Raw genomic sequence first — 18,159 nt, forward strand, 5'->3', positions numbered from 1 at the left:
TTTGGCTAACATTGGAGCTCTGGCCAAATCATACTGATTTTCAAAGTGAAGTTATGGTCAAAATTCAGTTTGAGTGTATTTGTAGAACTGTAAATGTAAAATGTTTAATGAAACAGTGCAATTGGATAAATTTTGAAACTGTAATTATTTAGGCTTCCCCTTGCATTTGACAGTAACATTTAGAATGGTGACCTGATACAAATTCATTCATTTGGCTGAAATTGGATATATCACAAAATTACAAGCATTCTCAATAAGATTATTTAATCAATCAATCACCTGAATGAGCTGATTTTAATTAACTGAAAATAACTTGCAAAAACTGTACAGAACAATTTACTTCTTTCATTGGTATAAACTAATGAGTTCCATGAAGCCTTCTCTGAAGGCCATAATTGGAAGAAACATGTCATGGTTATTGATTTGAACTTTGGCTATAACACTAACATCTGCCTAACAATGTGAAAGATTGCCCAGTTACGACATGTTCGCAAAATGTAGGACACATCCAAACCAGCAATTATTGCCCTGTGTGTACACTCTGAAAGTATTTGATGCAAAGGGTCATCAACAGTGCCATCAAACAGCACTGGTAAAGGAAAAACCTCCTAATTGCTGCTTTGTTTGGGTTCTGCCAGGGCCACACTGCCACTGACCTTACAACATCTTTTGTTGAAACATGGACAAAATAACTCAACGTGAGAGATGTTTTGAATGATTGCCTTTTGAAATCAAGGCAGTATTTGACCAAGTATGGCATCAAGGAACCCTACCAAAGCTGTAATCAGGAAAACTCTGTCATTTTGTGATAGGTGGATAGTTGTAGTAGGTAAGATGGGGTTGGTTGATCGGAGGGATGAATCCAGTTGGTGGCTGGAAGGGGGGGGGCGTCAGTAGGTGAATGGAAGAGAGGAGGTGGGGCTGGAAGGGGAGCTGGGGATGGCTGGGAAGGTTACTTGAAATTGGAGAACTCAATTTTGAGTCCTCCGGTCTGTAGGATGCCCAAGCAGAGGATAAGGTGTTGTTTTTCAAATCTGTGTTCCGAGTCGCTGCGACACTGGAGGAGGCCAAGGACAGACATGTCGGAGTGGGAGTAGGATGGTGAGTTGAAAGGAGTGGTCACCAGAAGGTTAGGTTGGCTGTTATGGGCCAGGTGAAGATGCTCAGTGAAATGGCCACCTAGTCCACATTTGGTCTGTCCGACCTAGAGAAGACTACATCGGGAGCACCAGATGCAATGGATTAGGTTGGAGGAGATGCAGGTGAAACTCTGTCTCACCTGGAAGGACTGCTTAAGGCCCTGATTGGAGGTGGTGTGTGTGCAGGTGTCGCATCCTTCACAGTTTCAGCGGATGGTACCAGGCAGGTTGGAGAGGTTGGTGGGCAATGTGGCATGAACTAAGGAGTGGTGAGCATATCAAGGAAGTGATCAGTTTTGTGCACGCTGGTTGTTTTAAAAAGCTTTAAAAATCATGGAGGCTTAATCTGTGCTTGAATTTCTTGTTTCTTGAGCAAGCAATTTGGTGAGTTTCAGAAATGGTAAATCTGGTACAAATTAGTGGATACTGACTCGATGGAATCTCCAGTAAGCTAGGGATTCAATTTGTGGGTCACATCAGTCATATGACTCCAGTATGCAGCGGAAATGCAAATTTGCCTTATTTAATGTTCATGTTTTGCTCATTAGTATTAATCGAGATCTTTACTTATGTAACTTGTCAAAGCTTCATGACTTATTTGTTGGAAAGTATTGAAATTTCAGTGATTAGTTCACTTTTTTGATTATCTTCAAGTATTTTGTTAAATTCTAAATGGAATTACTGTGTAAAACACCGTACAGTGAAAAATACATTTTTTTTAAAAAAAGAAACTATAAAGTAATGTGGTTCCCCATATCTCCATAATGCAAATTTTTTGGTCACTTTTTTTTCTACCTTCTGTCTGCAATAATTTAGGGCCTGCATGCATTTCTAGATTTGAACATTCATTGAATCACAATCATGATGCTCTTAGTTTTTGTTATGAAAATAATCAAAAAATAATGCATGTTATTGAATTTCAAAAGCAAACTTATTCAAAGATTGGCAAAAAGTTTAAAATATTTCTTCATACTTGTAGTTATGTGTAGGGGAAGTAACATACTGAAAATGACAAAATGCGACTGGAAAGAAAGTTTCAATTAACACATGAACAATTCCATTTGGCAACTTCATTATTCACAGACCTGGACCAAAAAAAAGTTTATCTTTTCTCATCAGTTGCCATTCATTTAATACTTACAGTTTCTTATGGTTTAAAGTAGGTAATCTGTTCATGTTCACTGACATGTCAAAAGTTTGTATTTTTATTGTTGGCAGGCTTCTAGTAGGAAGAGTTTAATATTCAGGCCAAAGTGCCATTCAGAAAACCCAAAACCCTTAGTTATGCTTGACTTAACACCTCTCCATTTTGACTTGACTTTGATTCTTTTAATTGTCTTTATTTTTACGTGCAGTAAGAATCCTACGGAGTACAAAATGTGTAGAATAAGAAATTAAAACTTTTGAATTTTTGTACTGACCACTTCTCATTTAATTGTGCTTAACCTCTTACTCCTTCCTACCCAAAACGTAGTCAAACCAATTGTACCTTTTTGATACTTTTTAAATAATTAGATTTTTGAGCAACACTGCACATGATAAACATGTTCATGTTGATATTTTTCTTAGGTTCATATGATCGGTTTTCTTTTTGAGACTGCTACACCGTATCCCAAATGTTCTTGCTCGAAATCTTACACAATTAACTGGTAATTAGGAGAAATCTGTGCTCCAAATGAAGACAAAAATGCCACAAGTTTCCTCTGCTAGTTTATCTGGCTATGATAAAGAGCATCTGGATCAGTATTTGATTCAGAGCTCCACTGCTTAGCTAGCTGGTTTGAGGCGTTCTACACAGATTGCCACTGATCTCCATTAAAAATTAATATTGCCTAATTCCTTCCTATGACTTCTCAACTATTCATGAAGTTTAAACTTTACTCCCTTTTAAGGCTGTTAAGACCCAGGTTTGCTGTGTCATAGTTACTGCTTTCTAATTTATCACTCTTGTGTTTTCTCCTTCATGTTCGCCAGTACTTTGGTTCTTGGCCTACAGTTTTCTTTGTCAGTTGTGGTAACAAAAGAAGTCAAACAGCTTCCAACACTAATGCTGTTCATCTGGAGTTGTTTAGTTAGATTTTTACCTTTTTACTGTGCAAGATTTATTCTTTAATTGTGATCATTTAAAGACCTAAGTCATTTTTAAGTTACATTGCTGTTTGTGGTGCCTTGCTGTGTGCAGATTGGTAGCATCAATCCTTGCTTCACAAATATAAGCAAATCTCCAAAACAACTTCACTGGCTATCAAGTGCTTTTGAACATCCTGAGATTGTGAATAGTGCTACATTAATCAGTCTTTCTTTGTTTTTAACAAAGTCAGAAGTTTGTTAGTGGAAGTTTATTTAATGTCTATGTGGTTTTACTTTTCCATTTAGAAGAGTATTCTTAACTTGCCATTTTTCAAGCAGCCCTCAATTGAGTCTGGGACTAATCTGCTGTAAAACTAAACTGTGAAATTAATGATATCGGACTGTGGAAACTAATTTCCCCTTCTCTTTGCTAAGATAATAGTGTGAAGCTGGATGAAAAGCTTTTGTGCTCCTGAGATGCTGCTTGGCCTGCTGTGTTCATCCAGCTCCACACTTTGTTATCTTGGATTCTCCAGCATCTGCAGTTCCCATTATCTCTGATACAATCTCCCCTTCTCTTTGCACTGATTTTACCTTCTCATGTTCATGATGGGATGTATCTCTCTTTCATTTAGTTTGTATTCCCTGAAGCACCTAAGAAATCAAACCCTAATTGTGTGTTGAACATGGATGTGATGTGTTTGTCCTTCCGATATGTTGTAGGGACAAATGTAACACACTGAGAAAATTAAATTCCAAGAGAGCTATTGAATGGTTATAGCACAAAGGAGGAAATTTAACCCCTGTGTTCTAATGTGAGCTCTTTGCTGTAACAATCTGGAGCAAATCCCATTGTCTTTGTCTTTTTCCTTGCCCTTCACCCTGTTTCACCTTTTGCAGAAAAATTTCTAAACTTCCTGTTCACTGTTTTAGTGACATTCTTAAATTGATAATGTCTCAGTATTGATACTTCAACTGAAAGAAGTTGACTTGGCCTGTTGATTGATTAAAAGTGCATTACTTAAAAAAAAAACTGTTAAACCGTGCTTATCTTCCTCTGTCAGTAGATTTAGCCTGTATCTCAAATGTGAGACAGTCTCAAAACTGTGTCATTGGTCCAATTCCCAGAATTCTCTTCTGAACATTATTGTGGGACCATTACAATAGTGAATGAAACAGTTCAAGGAGACAGCCCACTGCCATTGCATCCTCAGGGAGTTGGAAATGAACAATAAATACAGCCTTTCCAGCATTTTTTTTGATGAATCACCCATATCCTGAGAATAAATAAAGAAATTTAAAGGAAGCATTACTTACCCTTGGCACAACTATTGCCAATTTACAATTATCAATGCTCCTTTGCTGTTATTGCTTTGAACTCCTATTTATAAAACCTAAAATACGATTGACCCTTTTTATTTTTATAACCTCATCTTTACACTTGCAAATAAGTCTGTACATTTCAATTGCAGGATCAGTTTCTTCATCCACATTTGTCAATGTCTTTCCACTGTCCTTGTCTTCTATTTTCTGCTTACAGACCCACTAGCCAGAGAAATAGTTTCTCCATACTTGCTCTATCAAAGCCCCTCCATAATTTTGAAAATGTAGTTAGATCACCAGTTAGCCTTCCCTGTTCAAAGAAGAGCAATCCCACCTTCTGCAGTTTCACATTATAGAAATCGCTCATTTCTTCTTTCGCCTAGATTAATCTGCTTTCTACACTGTCCAGTCCCTTAACTTTGTCAAAATATGAGGCCCAGAATTGTATGCAATGCTGTTTCTGAAATCTAACAGGAGGCTGATCCAGATTTAGTATGATGTCCTTGTTCTCGCACTCTATAACTCCTTTCATGAAGCCTTGTTTAGGACATTTGTTATAACTTATCTCTTTGACCAAGGTTTTTTGAACACCTGCCTTAATGCTGTACCTCTATTGGGTCAGTATCACACTTTGTCTGATAATACATGTGTGAAACACCACTTCAAAGATGGCATATATGCAACCTGCTGTTGAATTCTTAAAGGCCTTACTAACTCCATGCAAACACAAAACAGTGGTTATTGTCATATTGACTGTTGTCAAACTTGTAGTTTTTTTTTCACATTTAATAAGGTGGCATGGTGGCTCAGTGATTAGCACTGCTGCCTCACTGCACCAGGGACCCAGGTTCAGTTCCAGCCTTGGGTGACTGTCTGTGTGGATCTGCGCATTTTCCCTGTTTCTGTGTGGGTTTCTGAGATGTGCAAGTTAGGTGGATTGGCCATGCCAAATTGCCCATGGTGATCAGGGGTGTGTAGGTTAGGTACGTTAGCCATGGGAAATGCATGGTTACAGGGTTTTGCTGCCTAACTCAGCAGTTTCTCTCAGCCTCTCTCTAAGCCTTTGTGCTCCATTTTTCAGTTCAAGCATGAAATTGGATAACGATTTACCAGTGCAGCAATCATGTGAATTTTTTTTTTGACCGTAGGATCAAACTACCACATAGCTGTTCACTTCTTAACTCCTGCTATCACAGTATTTTTCTTTTTGGTGTATTGTGATCCTAAGTGCCCAATGTTAGAGGAGCATTCCATCTTGCCCCACCTTTCCAAATTAGAAATGTCGCCATTAAATCCTAAAATGTGATGGTTAGCTGGTTGTATTGTAATGAAAATAAAAGCCCAGCAGAGAAATAGTTACCAATCAATTAAATTCATGTGTTTGCAGGCATTATGCAATAAACTGGTCATTGCTTCCCTTAGGATATGAGATTGAAACTTTGTTAGTTTCAGCTTTAAGTTTTAATCTGCCAGTCATGTTACAAACTTCAGACATAGTTGTCTGCACCAGTTGTTTGCTTGTGACAGTTCTTTATAAGCACTGATTCACTGTAATGTGTTTGGATAGACTCCTCCGTACTAAAGGATTAGAAAATTACAGTCATTGATCTAACCACTCAATCCTAAAAGTGGCAAAAACCTTTGCTCAACTGCTAATACTTAAACATCCTGCATACAGTCTCTGATTTCAAATTGTGCATAAAACCCAAGATGTTAACATGCTGTTGTGTGACTGAAGGATGGCAGTGGGAACCTGATTGGAGAGATTCAGATAAGGAATTGAGTGAAGGCAAGGTAGGAATTTGAGAGGTGCCAAAACATCCGGATAGGGGAATTATGATTATTTTAAAATAAATCCACTGAATATATGGAGTTAAAATATATCTTATTCACACTTGATTTGTTTTGTTGTCACGTGCATAAGTACGGTGAAAAGCTTTGTTTACGAGCAGTACAGGCAGATCATAGTAAACATAGGGTGAAAAAGTCTTGGGCAGGGCATACAAGTTACATCACAGTGCATGGGCTAGGCGAGATCAACATTAACAAGATCAGCCATATTTTGGATTTAGAGTCCAGTCATCAGTCTGATAATGGCTAGGAAGAAGCTGTTCCTGAACCTGCTTGTGTGTGTGTTCAAGCTTCTATATTTTCTGCTGAAAGAAAAGGTTGTAGGAGAGCATTACCAGGGTACAATGGGTCTTTGATGATGTTGGCAACCTTTCCACAGCAATGAGTCATGTAAATAGAATCCATGAAACGGAAGGTTGGCTTCCATGTTGGCCTGAGCTGTGCACACAACCTTCCGTAATTTCGTATGGTCCTTGGTAGAGCAGTTGCCATACCAGGCCATTATACACCCGGACAGTGTGATTTCGCTGGTATATCTGTAAAACTTGGTGAGGGTCCTTGTGGACATGCCAAATTTCCTAAGCCACCTGAGGAAGAAGAGGCATTTTTGTGCCTTCTTGACTTGTATCTGTTTGGAAAGTCCAGGTCAGGTTGTTGGTTATCATTAGTACGAGGAACTTGATGCTCCCAACTGTCTCCGCCTCAGCTCTGTTGTTGTAGATCGGGACATGTTCTCTTTTCTTTCTGAAGTCCGTGATGAGTTCTTTAGTTTTGCTGCTGTTGAGAGGGGGTTGTTGTTGCACCACATCACCAAGCCCTTTTATGAAGCACACAGATTTTCTTTGAATAACTCTTTAGCGTTTAACATAGGTTGACAATGAAAAGATAGGCAGACGCATGAATCATCTTTATTTTTATGCATGTTGTTTAAGAGCATGTTAAAACAAGAAAAGACTATTTGGCCTTAAAAGCTTATCAGTCTAATTTCCTCTCTTCTGCCAAGCATACAGCTTCATTTGGGAAAAACACCAAAAATGTTTAGGCTAGAAATTGCTGGGAAGCATTATCGTTATAAGGATGCATTAAGTTATTAATTTGTTGATTTGTATTAATTCACAAATTGTTTCACAATCAGTAGAATGAAAGATATGTCATGAGTTCTTACTGTACAATTTGCACTGCTCTACCATTAGCCTCCCCAAAGTCAATAAAAGCCTGTTGTCACCTTGAGGTTCCTCATGAAACTTGATGGCTCCATGAGCTTCCTGGTCTTAAGATATTTCCACTATTGCCATGTGGAACTGATAATTAATTTTGTACAGAACCTTGTGAGGTACGTGATTCATGGTTCTTAAATGTTGCTTTCGCTTTGTGGCCCAGAGAAGCAATAATGAAGCTGTAGAATCTTACTCCACCAGGTAATGAATTATTCTGATGGAGTTTGAATCCTTTATCTATATTGTTAGTCTTTTCATGCTAGTTTTGCCACCCACACTTCAGCTAACATTGGAAGTCAAGAATTTTCAAGACTTCAATCAATTTTGAAATACTCTAAAGAGAATTCCTCATTAAAATGCAAACTAAATTGATCACTTGCAGAAAATAGCATTTTGTAAGACCATGTAATTTAAGATATTACGTGTTTGGTGTAGCCTGCTTGGGATGAAAGAAATGACTTTGGATTTGTGTTTTACAAAGCTTCTCAGGTACTGGGGATTTCCTCTTGACTGGTCCTATTAGAGACTAATTGATAGAGAATAATTGAGACAAAGTCATCAACTTCATTGATATGTGCAGAAGCTGCTTTTTGGTGTTTATCTTCACTTGCTTATAATTACAAACTGATCCTATGATCCTGCTTTATTGTAAAATAGTGCTCAGGGTTTATGCATCAACAAAAGACCTCAATTGCATTGCAATATCATGTAGTAATGTGCATATTCTTTCAATAATTGCTGAACGTTAGATTTCTTTTTCAAATTCTATGGTTATCGAGATAAATCAGTTTTCATAAAACATGGAGTAGTTTCTACTTATAGCACATAATGGACAACAAGAATAGCCAAATGGCGTGACGATATGCAGAGTAGAATTCATTCTGCCCTGTTGTTTACTTAAAAGCACCTGCGAGCTATTTTTCCTTTCCCACACCAGCCGTTTGTAACAGTTGTCTGTTTGTCAATTAATTCTAAATTATAAGTAGGTTGAGACTATCTAAACTCTGAATTTCTGCAAATAACAGAGACCATTCACCTAACGTAGCTGATTCAATTCTGCCTTCCAGAATTGAAATAACAGCATGCTGTTGTCCTGCCAAATGGAAGATTTCAAATGGAGTCTTTCAATTATGCAATACAGCCCAGGTCAGATGGTGAAAAAGGCATTTAATCTTTTTTTAAACATTTGAAAGTAGCTTAAGCCTAAATACTTGCTGTTTCATTGTCTGACTCACATCTTCTGTTTTTAACATTTGAGAACTTCCCTTGTTTAAAATGGGGCATTTCATCTAGGCTTAAATCACATCTTTATTGCTCTGGTGTAAAAGTTTCTGTTTATGATTTAGTAAAAGTATGCAGCTGATGAAATATCTTTGTGAATTTGTGTAATATGTAAAAAGTCAAAAGTGTCCTATTAATTAGTGTTCCTTCTCACTTAAAAGGTTTTCTGTGCCCATCAACTCTAGTTGTGGTAAGTTAATGTCTTTTTAACACCAGCCAGACATAATAGCAATGACATACAAAGAACTGGAAATTACAAATGATCCGATCAGAATCTCACTTATTGTTCACTTGTACAATATTTTTTTGCTGGGCCAAAAGCCTGGAATTTCCTCCCCAACGGTATCGTAGGTCTAGGTACAGGACATTGACAGCAGCTCATCACCACATTCTTAAGGGCAGCTGGAGATGGGCAATGAATGCCAGCCCAGCCAGCAATGCTCACATTCTGAGTGAAAAAGGCTATATTTCTTTCTTTTGGGGCTTGGTTAGTTCAGTTGACTCATCGGCTGGTTTGTGTTGTAGAGTGATGCCAAGAGCATGGGTTCTGTTTCTGTGTTGGCTTATTTATTTGTTCATTTTCATGGGATTGTGTGTATTTCTGGCTGGCCAGCATTTATTGTCTGCCCTTAATAAGGTGGTGGTGAGTTGCCTTCTTGAACCACTGCAGTTCACCTGCTGTGGGTTGACGCATAATGCCATTAAGGAGGGAATTCTAGGATTTTGACTCAGCAACAGTGAAGTCAGTGAATGGTGAGAGGCTTGGAGCGCAACTTGGAAATGGCGGTGTCCCTGTATATCTGCTGTCCTTGTCCTTCATAGAAGTGGTTGTGGTTGTGGTTGTGGTTGTGGATTTGGAAGGTGCTGTCTGAGGATCTCTGGTGAATTTCTGCAGTGCATCTTGTACATAGTGCACACTACGGCTACTGAGCATCACTGGTGGAGGGAGTTGGTGCTTGTGGATGTCGTGCCAATCAAGCGGGCTGCTTTGTCCTGGATGGTGTCAAGCTTCTTGAGTGCTGTTGAGGCTGCACTCATCCAGGCAAGTGGGGAGTATTCCATCACACTCCTGACTTGTGCCTTGTAGATGGTGGACAGGCTTTGGGGAGTCAAGAGGTGAGTTACTTACTGTAGTGTTCCTAGCCTCAGACCTGCTCTTATAGCCGCCATGTTTATACAAGTCCAGTTAAGTTTCTGATCAATGATAAGAGGGGATTCAGTGAGGGTGACACAACTGAATGTCAAGGGGTAGTGGTTAGATTCACCCTTATTGGTGATGGTCGTAGCCTGGCATTTGTGTGGCGTCAATGTTATTTGCCACTTGTCAGCCCAAATGAGGCTGACGTTACCCAGAAGGACTCTTCTTCTCAACCTCTCCCCTTTCCTGAGGCACAGTGGTTAGTATTGCTGCCTCACAGCAGCAGGGACCCCAGGTTCATTTCCAGTCTCGGGTGACTGTCTGTGTGGATTTTGCACGTTCTCCCCGTGTCTGCGTGGGTTTTCTCCCACAGTCCAAAGATGCGCAGGCTAGGTGGATTGGCTGTGCTAAATTGCCCATAGTATTTCAGGGATGTGTAGATTAGGTGGATTATAGGGTGATGGTTTTGAGTAGGTGCTTTGAGTATCAGTGTGGACTTGTTGGGCCAAAGAGCCTGTTTCCACACTGTAGAGATTATATGATTTTATGACCCTCAGGTTAAACTACCAGCAATTATCTATCACTGGGAGGGCAGCCCTAAGGTCGATAAGACTATGGTGACTTTACCTTTATTCATTGTAATGGCATTCCCCTCCTTCCCCTACTCAGTTTTATAGAAACTAGTGCTTGAACCATCTTGGGGCTACGCAGAGTGTAAAGTCTATTTTGGCTTTTTCTTGAGGCTGCAGAATAACAAGCCAGTTTTCAGCCAACTTGAGTTGCTCCATGTGACAATAAGAAACAGCTGAGCCTACTGGATGAAGCAAAAGCTGCAGGCTCTGGCACCATCCTGACTGCGTGTTGAAAATTTGTGCTCAAACTAGCTCTGTTCCTAGTTTAAATTGTTCCAGCTCGTGTAAAACATTGACACCTAACCAACAAAAATGGGTAAATTGCACAATTGTGTCCTGAACTTAGAAGCAGGCCAAATCCAGTCCACTTAGTTACCATTGGATTAGCCCACTGTCAATTTATCAATTTAAGTGATGGAAGTGTTAGCAAATGACACTTTATCACCTATGCTTACTTTGGGTTTTGCCAGTACCATCCAGACCTCATTACAGCCCAAAACGTGGATAAAAGGTCTAATTGCAGAGGTGAGGTGAAACTGGCTACAATTGTCATTAAGGCCGCATTTACCTGAGCGTGCGTCAAGAAGTTTGAGTAAAATTTGAAGGCAGTGGGAATTGTGGGAAGATTTTCCCTGATCAGAAATCAGACCTAGCATAGTAGAATGTGATTGTGATTGTAATTGTTGGATTCCAGTATCCCATCTGTAGATTTATTGCAAGAAGTTTTCATGACCATATCCTTGAATCAGTATTCTTCAGATATCTTCTATCATAGAGTCAGAAATGAGATGATCACTGATCTGTGCACAGTAATTGGTTTAGTTCACAATTTCTCGGGTGAAGAAGCAACCTGTGCCCCCAAACAGCAAAGCCTTGACACTATTTGGCCTTGGTTTGATAAACTGTTAGTAGCATTTGTTCCACAAATGTGCAGGTAATGACCAACTCCAGCAAAAGAAAAGAACTACTACTTCTTGACATCCAGTGGCATTATCAATGAATCCTCCATCATCAACATCCTAAGGATCATCATTGATTAAAAATGCATCTAAACTACTACATAAATACTATTGTGACAAAATCAGATCAGAAGCTGGGAAATCTGTTGTGAATAACTCCCAGAGTCCACACAGCTTTGTCATGTTGATGATGACACAACACAGGAATATGATGGAATATTTGCCATTGGTCTGGAAAAGTACAGCTCCAAAAATACTCAAGAAACATGATGCCATCCCAAGCAGCCCACTTTATCAACACCCTATCCACTGCCTTAAACATTCATTCCCTCCAGCTGTGGCTGCAATATATACCACTGTCAAGATGCTCTGCAACAACTCACCAAGGGTTTTTGGCAGCGTTTTCCAAACTTGCAATCTATTGATGGGGTGATGCCATCAGATGATGGGGACATGACCACCTGTAAGTTCTCCATGTTGTAAATATATTGTTGTTTCTTCATTGTTGCAACAGAATCCTGGGACTCTTCCCAAAAGCATTATGAGAATATCTGTGCTTCAAGGATTGCAGCAAGATGGTGGTTCACAGTCATCTCTTAAGGTGCTTAGGAAGCAGCAATGCCACGTCCTATAAATAAATGAAAACATGTACTGAAACAAAGTTAAACCCCTGTTCTCACCATTGTTGTGAGACATGCAAACATTTCACCATGAATCATGGATGGTTCTCGTTTGATCACAAACAGTACAAAGCACATTAACGTAAGAATGTTTCTGCTGCCCCTCCTTGCTTTCAGTGTTGGTGCCCTAATTTCCACATTGGGTTTGAGCATGCTGAATGTCAATTACCTTACAAATATTATTTTCCATTGTGAAAGTTAATGTTGTTATTTACAGACAATACAGAAATAGGAAAGTTATGTTGAACCTGTGTAAAAGCCTCAACTGGAATATTGTATTCAATTCAGAGCACCACATTTCAGGAAGGATGTGAAGGTTTTGACGAGGGTAGCGAAATAATTTACGAGAATGATTGATTGCACAGGTACAATACTTCAGTTCCAAATATTGAAGTTGGAGTTCCTTCTCTTAGAGAAGAGAAGGAAGGCAGGAGATTTTTTAGGGCTGCTCAAAATCATCGGAGACCTAAGAGAGACAGAGAGACATCATTGTCATTGGCAATAAATCACAAAAAACCAGCATATAAGATCTGCAGGTAATAGGGAAGGGAAACATGATAAATATAATAGACCTTATAGAGTATGGAGTAGAAACATAGAGGTCTTGCTAAAACTATACAAAGTCACAACTGTGAACAATTTTGGTCCCCTTATCGATGGGGAGAGATACTGACTTTGGAGGCAGTCCAGAGAAGATTATGGAAGGATTTTTTTTTTGAGGTGTGGTTGAATAGGTTGGCCGTGTACTCCGTAGAGTTTAGGAGAATGAAATATGTAAGATTCTCAGAGGATTTGACAGGGTAGGTGCAGAAGGGCTGTTTCCCTTGTGGAAAGGTCTAAGACCAGAGGGCATAATATCAAAATAAAACATTGCTGTTTAAGACGCACATGAGGAGGAATTTCTTCTTTCAGAGGGAAGTGATTCTGTGGAATTCTTTACTGTAGATGCTGGGTTATTAAGTATTTGAAGGCTGAGATGGACAGATTTTTACCAGTAAGGGAATTGAGAGTTAATGGGATAAGGCAGGAAAATGAAGTTGATTATTCAATCATCCATAACCAGCCAAGTTGACCAGAGAAACCTTTCTTTTGTGCAGCAATTGTCTACGTTGCAATATAGCTGCAAGGGTAACATACAGAATTATCCGTGGCTTTCAAAAGGTATTGGATTAGGATCTCAAGAAAAGAAATATGCTGCTTTATGGTGACAGAGTGGGACCAGCTAAGTTGCTCTTGCAGAGAGTTGGCATGAACTCAAAGAACTGAATAGCCTCCTAAAACCAAGAAGATTTCAAAACCATTGAATAACTTGTATTGTTGTCATAAGTATCATGGATCTTTATTGGAAATTTGAAGCAGTTATCAAGGTTTAAATTCAAGTCAGACAAATAAACAAATTGGGACCTGTGATAATTTGCAAACATCAGCGATGCTTAGATTGCCAGGGGAAATGGAACTGAATGAGTGTCACTTTCTCTAGAAATGTAACTATTGTTTACCTTACCAGCTTTAAAATGTTAGCATGTTATGATCCTGTTCTTTGACAACGGTTATTTAATTAAAATGTGGTTTTGTGCAAAATCTAACTTTCAGGTGGTCTAGTGAAGAATTGAAAACATTAAATGGAAAATTCTTTACCATCCTTAGTTGTACCATTGTAATTTTTTTTACATCAAGAAACCCACATCGTTGGTGACCTGACCACTTGTTGGGGTTCTGGAAAAACTGAAATATGCTGCAGAGTTCCTTATGGATATGACCCCTAGACTTTCAATCAAAGGGATTTGAAGCTAATAGTTTGCCAAGGTGGTATTCCAACCAATGGACCCAGAGTATTAGACTGGATCCTGGATTACCCATCTAATCACATTACTACTACATCAGCACCTCCCCCTCCCTTAACATGAAAATATAGACTAGGGATAACATTTTAAGAAAATTTTAATGAAAGGAAATATTTGCCTTAAAAAGCTGTGTTGAACCTATCTATCTTTCTCCCTTTTTCTCTCTCTCTCTCTCTCTCTCTCTCTCTCTTTCTCTCTTTTTTTCAAATATTAGAAAGATAAACATGAATTTGTGTCTGTTCAGTTCTGTGATGCAAGAACCTTGATCTGTGTGTAATCCACTCAAATGCCATTTTTCATATTTCTGTACTTTAACCACACTAATTATGTCTTCTGTTATTCTTCGTATAGGTGCATCTTTATTTTGCATTAATTTTGCACTGCTGGCCTGGACTCTATTAAATGGGGGCTGCTGCCTGGTTTGTTTCCATGTTGCAGATAAATATGGTGTTTTATTTACTGTTTCTCATAACTGACGGTGGGATGCACGGGGTGGAATTCATTCCTGATTTGATCTTTGAGTTACATGGTTGACTTCACACTCTCAGAAAAAGTTCTTTATCCTATGCAATCCCTCATATTTCCTCCATGTGAATGGAACAGTGGCACATTCCATGCAAAATTATGTAGGGAAAAAGACAGGTGCAAAATGAGGACTGAATACTTCATCTTCAAATATCAGACAGTATTTGAGTGAAATGGAATTGTGTGTCAGTAATATTTTGGAGGTGTCACACATTTCTTTTTAAAAGAGCAATGCTTGTATTTTTACTGCAAATTCCTGTTAAAGCTATTTTGAGATAATATTGATTTATTTAAGCCCCTACTATTGTGAAAGAAGGAATTATGTGTCTAAGCCTGTTTCATGTTTTGAATTCTTCAGTAGTAGAACTTAATGTGCTTCAGTTTTTTTAGGAATGCCCTCCATTTATGCTCCATCTATCCTCCTGAGCCTTTGTGTATGTGTGAATTTGGCTGGATCAGCATAGGCTTGAAACCACGCATTGTTCGTTTTCAGAAGTGTTAGCGAAAGCAAGCTGACATTCTCCTTGCTCAGCAGGGCAGTAAACTGATCTCTGTCCTTGATGCATAAATAATACAACATGTTTTTGTTGCAGATGGCTGACAGCTAGCAAGGTACACACATGACCATGATGGCTCAGTTTCCCACAGCCATGAATGGTAAGTGGTTCATTCTTTATTTCACTTTGCTTTCAGTATAATTGGAAGTGGATAGAAATTTTCCTTTTTTTTAATCTTCCTGTGAAATGCTGCAGATAAATGTTGTAGTAGATTGGCTTGAGCTGTGTCTTAAATTTAAAACATATAATCAAAAATATGAGCACACTGCATTTTAAAATCAGACTCCATGAAATATGGACAGTGTTTTACATAATAGAATTGTTTAAACAGCTTTGAGTGAGTTATAATTTTATTTACAGTTTTTGTTAAAATGTAATCCTATACTGATCATGTGTCCAGGTTCATCTAATGAAAGTATTATTCTCCTTTTTCTTTGCTCTTTATTGCATAGTTTGTCATGGTTTATCTCATTTGCTTTGTCCTAACCTATCCTTTTCACTATTACCTTTCACAGAGAATGCTAAGTAAGGCCAAAAGATGCACTCAGTCATAAGTAACAGCAAGATCAATTGTAATTATTGTCAAACAGCCTCATTTGTACTAAATTTTATAATGCGGAGTTTTCTGTCTTCATGATTTAAAACACTTCTTCTTCCTTGTTTTTACTTCAGTCTTCGTTTGGTTTAGACTTTGCATCAGTTTGTTTGTTTGGAAGGTTTCATTGCTTTATGCTTACACATGCCACAGGGCTTTAGAAGAATAGGAAGTGCTCTGTCAGAAACCCGACGACAGCAAGTAACCACTCATTAAACACTCTAGGCAGCTGTCAGCATTGTGAACTGTGAGCGTCATTCCTTAACTACTGACCTAAAACTCCATACAGTGCTTCCATTCATAAACTGTTGAACAATTTTTTTTTGTATTTTGGTGTCATTTTTTAAATAACTTTGTTAGTTATGATGTATTACTGCTGAATTCATTGTTTGATAGTGGGTGCATTAAATCAGTAGTACGCCATACTGCTTACAGATCTATTATTCAGTTATTTGACTTTTTTTCGGGGAAAAAAAAAGTTGATGAGAATAGTGCAATTGATGTAATGTATCTCAACTTCCAAAAGTATTTAGTAAAGTGTCACTTTAGAGCGCTCATATGAATATTTGAGCAGAATTGAAACCCAGTGGAATGAAGTGGACTGATTGGATACAAAATTGACTAAGTCACAGAAAACTAGAGAGTAGTGATTTTTTTTTTTGTTCGCTGAAGAGTTGTGTGTGTTACTTTCCCCTAGGGTTGATTTTTAGACCACTAGTATCCTTGATGCCTATTGATAACCTGGACCTGGGCGTACAGGATATAACATCTAATTGTGTAGATGACAAAAATGTTCCAAATATAACACCAATGAAATTGTAAGTACCAGATATAATGAGGGAATAGTGAAATGGGCAGACACATGGTAGATGAGATTTAAAGCAGAGAGGTTGAAGTGACAAATTTTGGTAAGAAATATTGGGGGAGCTAAATGGTACAATTTTAAAAGGGGATGCAGGCAGAAAAGCACCTAGAGCGGCACCCAGTCAAGTCTTTGGTAGCTCAAGTTAAGAAGGTGTTAAGGCATTTAGAATCCGTGTCTTTATGAAGAAAAACTGAAGGAAATTGTTTTGAATAGGCGTCAACTAGAATATTGCAGCTAATTTTAGACACCAAACATGAGGAAAGGATGTCAAAAGACATACAGGAGATTTTGTACAACAGTTCCGTTCATGAGAGTCTTCAGACTTGATGAAAGAGTAGAGAAACTGGGATTGTTTTCCTAATAGCAGAGAATATTACAAAGATTACACAGTAGCATTCAAGATCATGAATCAGTAAAGGTTGAGAAACCGTTTTTTATGTTCTCATGGCAGAAGAAGGGTTGATGATCAGAGGACACAACATCAGGTAATTAGAAAAAAGAATCAGAGGTAGCATGAGGAAAAATATCACTGGCATGGACTGCCTGGAATGATGGTGGAAGCAGATTCAGTAATTGCTTTCAAAATGGAATTGGATAAATTCTTGAAACAGAAAATATTGCCAGAATTTGGAAATGATCAGCTGAGTGGGTTTGATTGAACTGTTCATTCAAAATGAACACAAGCATAATGGATTTAATGGCCTGTTTTTGTGCTGCACCCCTCTGATTCTATATTACACACCATGTTTGTGTTTAAAATTTGTAGTTTAATTCCTCCCTCAAACAACTGTCTGAAAGATTTATCCTTAAAATGCTTTACCAAGACAGGGTGTTTCAAGAACATAAATAGCGAGAATGGATAATTACAGATAATTGATTATTATGACTAACTGGCTCCCCTGTTTAATACAGCGTATTCATAAGCTGATCTTGTGACTTAGCTCCACTTTTTTACACTTTTATGCTTGCCCCCTATACCGCTTGATACTTTGAGAGCCTGAACTGTACTAAATGGTTGAATATGCACAGCCCATTGGGCAAGAGAAGTCAATGCTCTCAGTCTCTTGTGTGAAGAAACTTCTTGTGCTAAGTTATCAACTCTTTTTTTTATCTTGAGATTGTGTGCTCCTACATTCTGTATTCCACAGCCAAAGGGAAAAACCTCTGTGTTCAGCCTGTCAGGCTGTTTATAATTCTGTGTGTTTGTAATGCCAGCTGTCGTTCTTCTAAACTCTAGTGAGTAAATACTGCTTATCCCAAGGCCCATTCCAGTGAACCTTTGCTGCACTGCCTTGAATGTGACTAAATCGTTTAATATTGAGAGCACTATTGCACACAGCATTCTGGGTGTGATCTCATCAAAGCCTTGTACAATTGTAGCAAAACTTATTGATTTCTTGTACTGTATTTCAGTCCCTTGCAAGAAAAACTGATGTCATTTTTCTTATCAATGTTTGCTATATCTGCACACTTACTTGTGCAA

General features: G+C 38.4%; 1 protein-coding gene across 3 annotated transcripts in view; it reads left to right on the forward strand.

Annotated features, from left to right (window-relative positions):
* The window catches only part of LOC125452619 (intersectin-2-like), a 197,084-nt gene that overhangs the window by 33,379 nt on the left and 145,546 nt on the right, over positions 1-18,159 (forward strand). For all 3 annotated transcript variants that reach the window (XM_059645418.1, XM_059645419.1, XM_048531276.2), the window contains exon 2: positions 15,253-15,316. In XM_059645418.1, coding sequence (XP_059501401.1) covers positions 15,280-15,316 — 37 coding nt within the window. In that variant the 5' untranslated portion in view covers positions 15,253-15,279. The remainder of the gene's footprint in view (positions 1-15,252; positions 15,317-18,159) is intronic.

This window comes from Stegostoma tigrinum, chromosome 4 (genome assembly GCF_030684315.1).
Source record: "Stegostoma tigrinum isolate sSteTig4 chromosome 4, sSteTig4.hap1, whole genome shotgun sequence".
Lineage (NCBI taxonomy): Eukaryota > Metazoa > Chordata > Chondrichthyes > Orectolobiformes > Stegostomatidae > Stegostoma > Stegostoma tigrinum.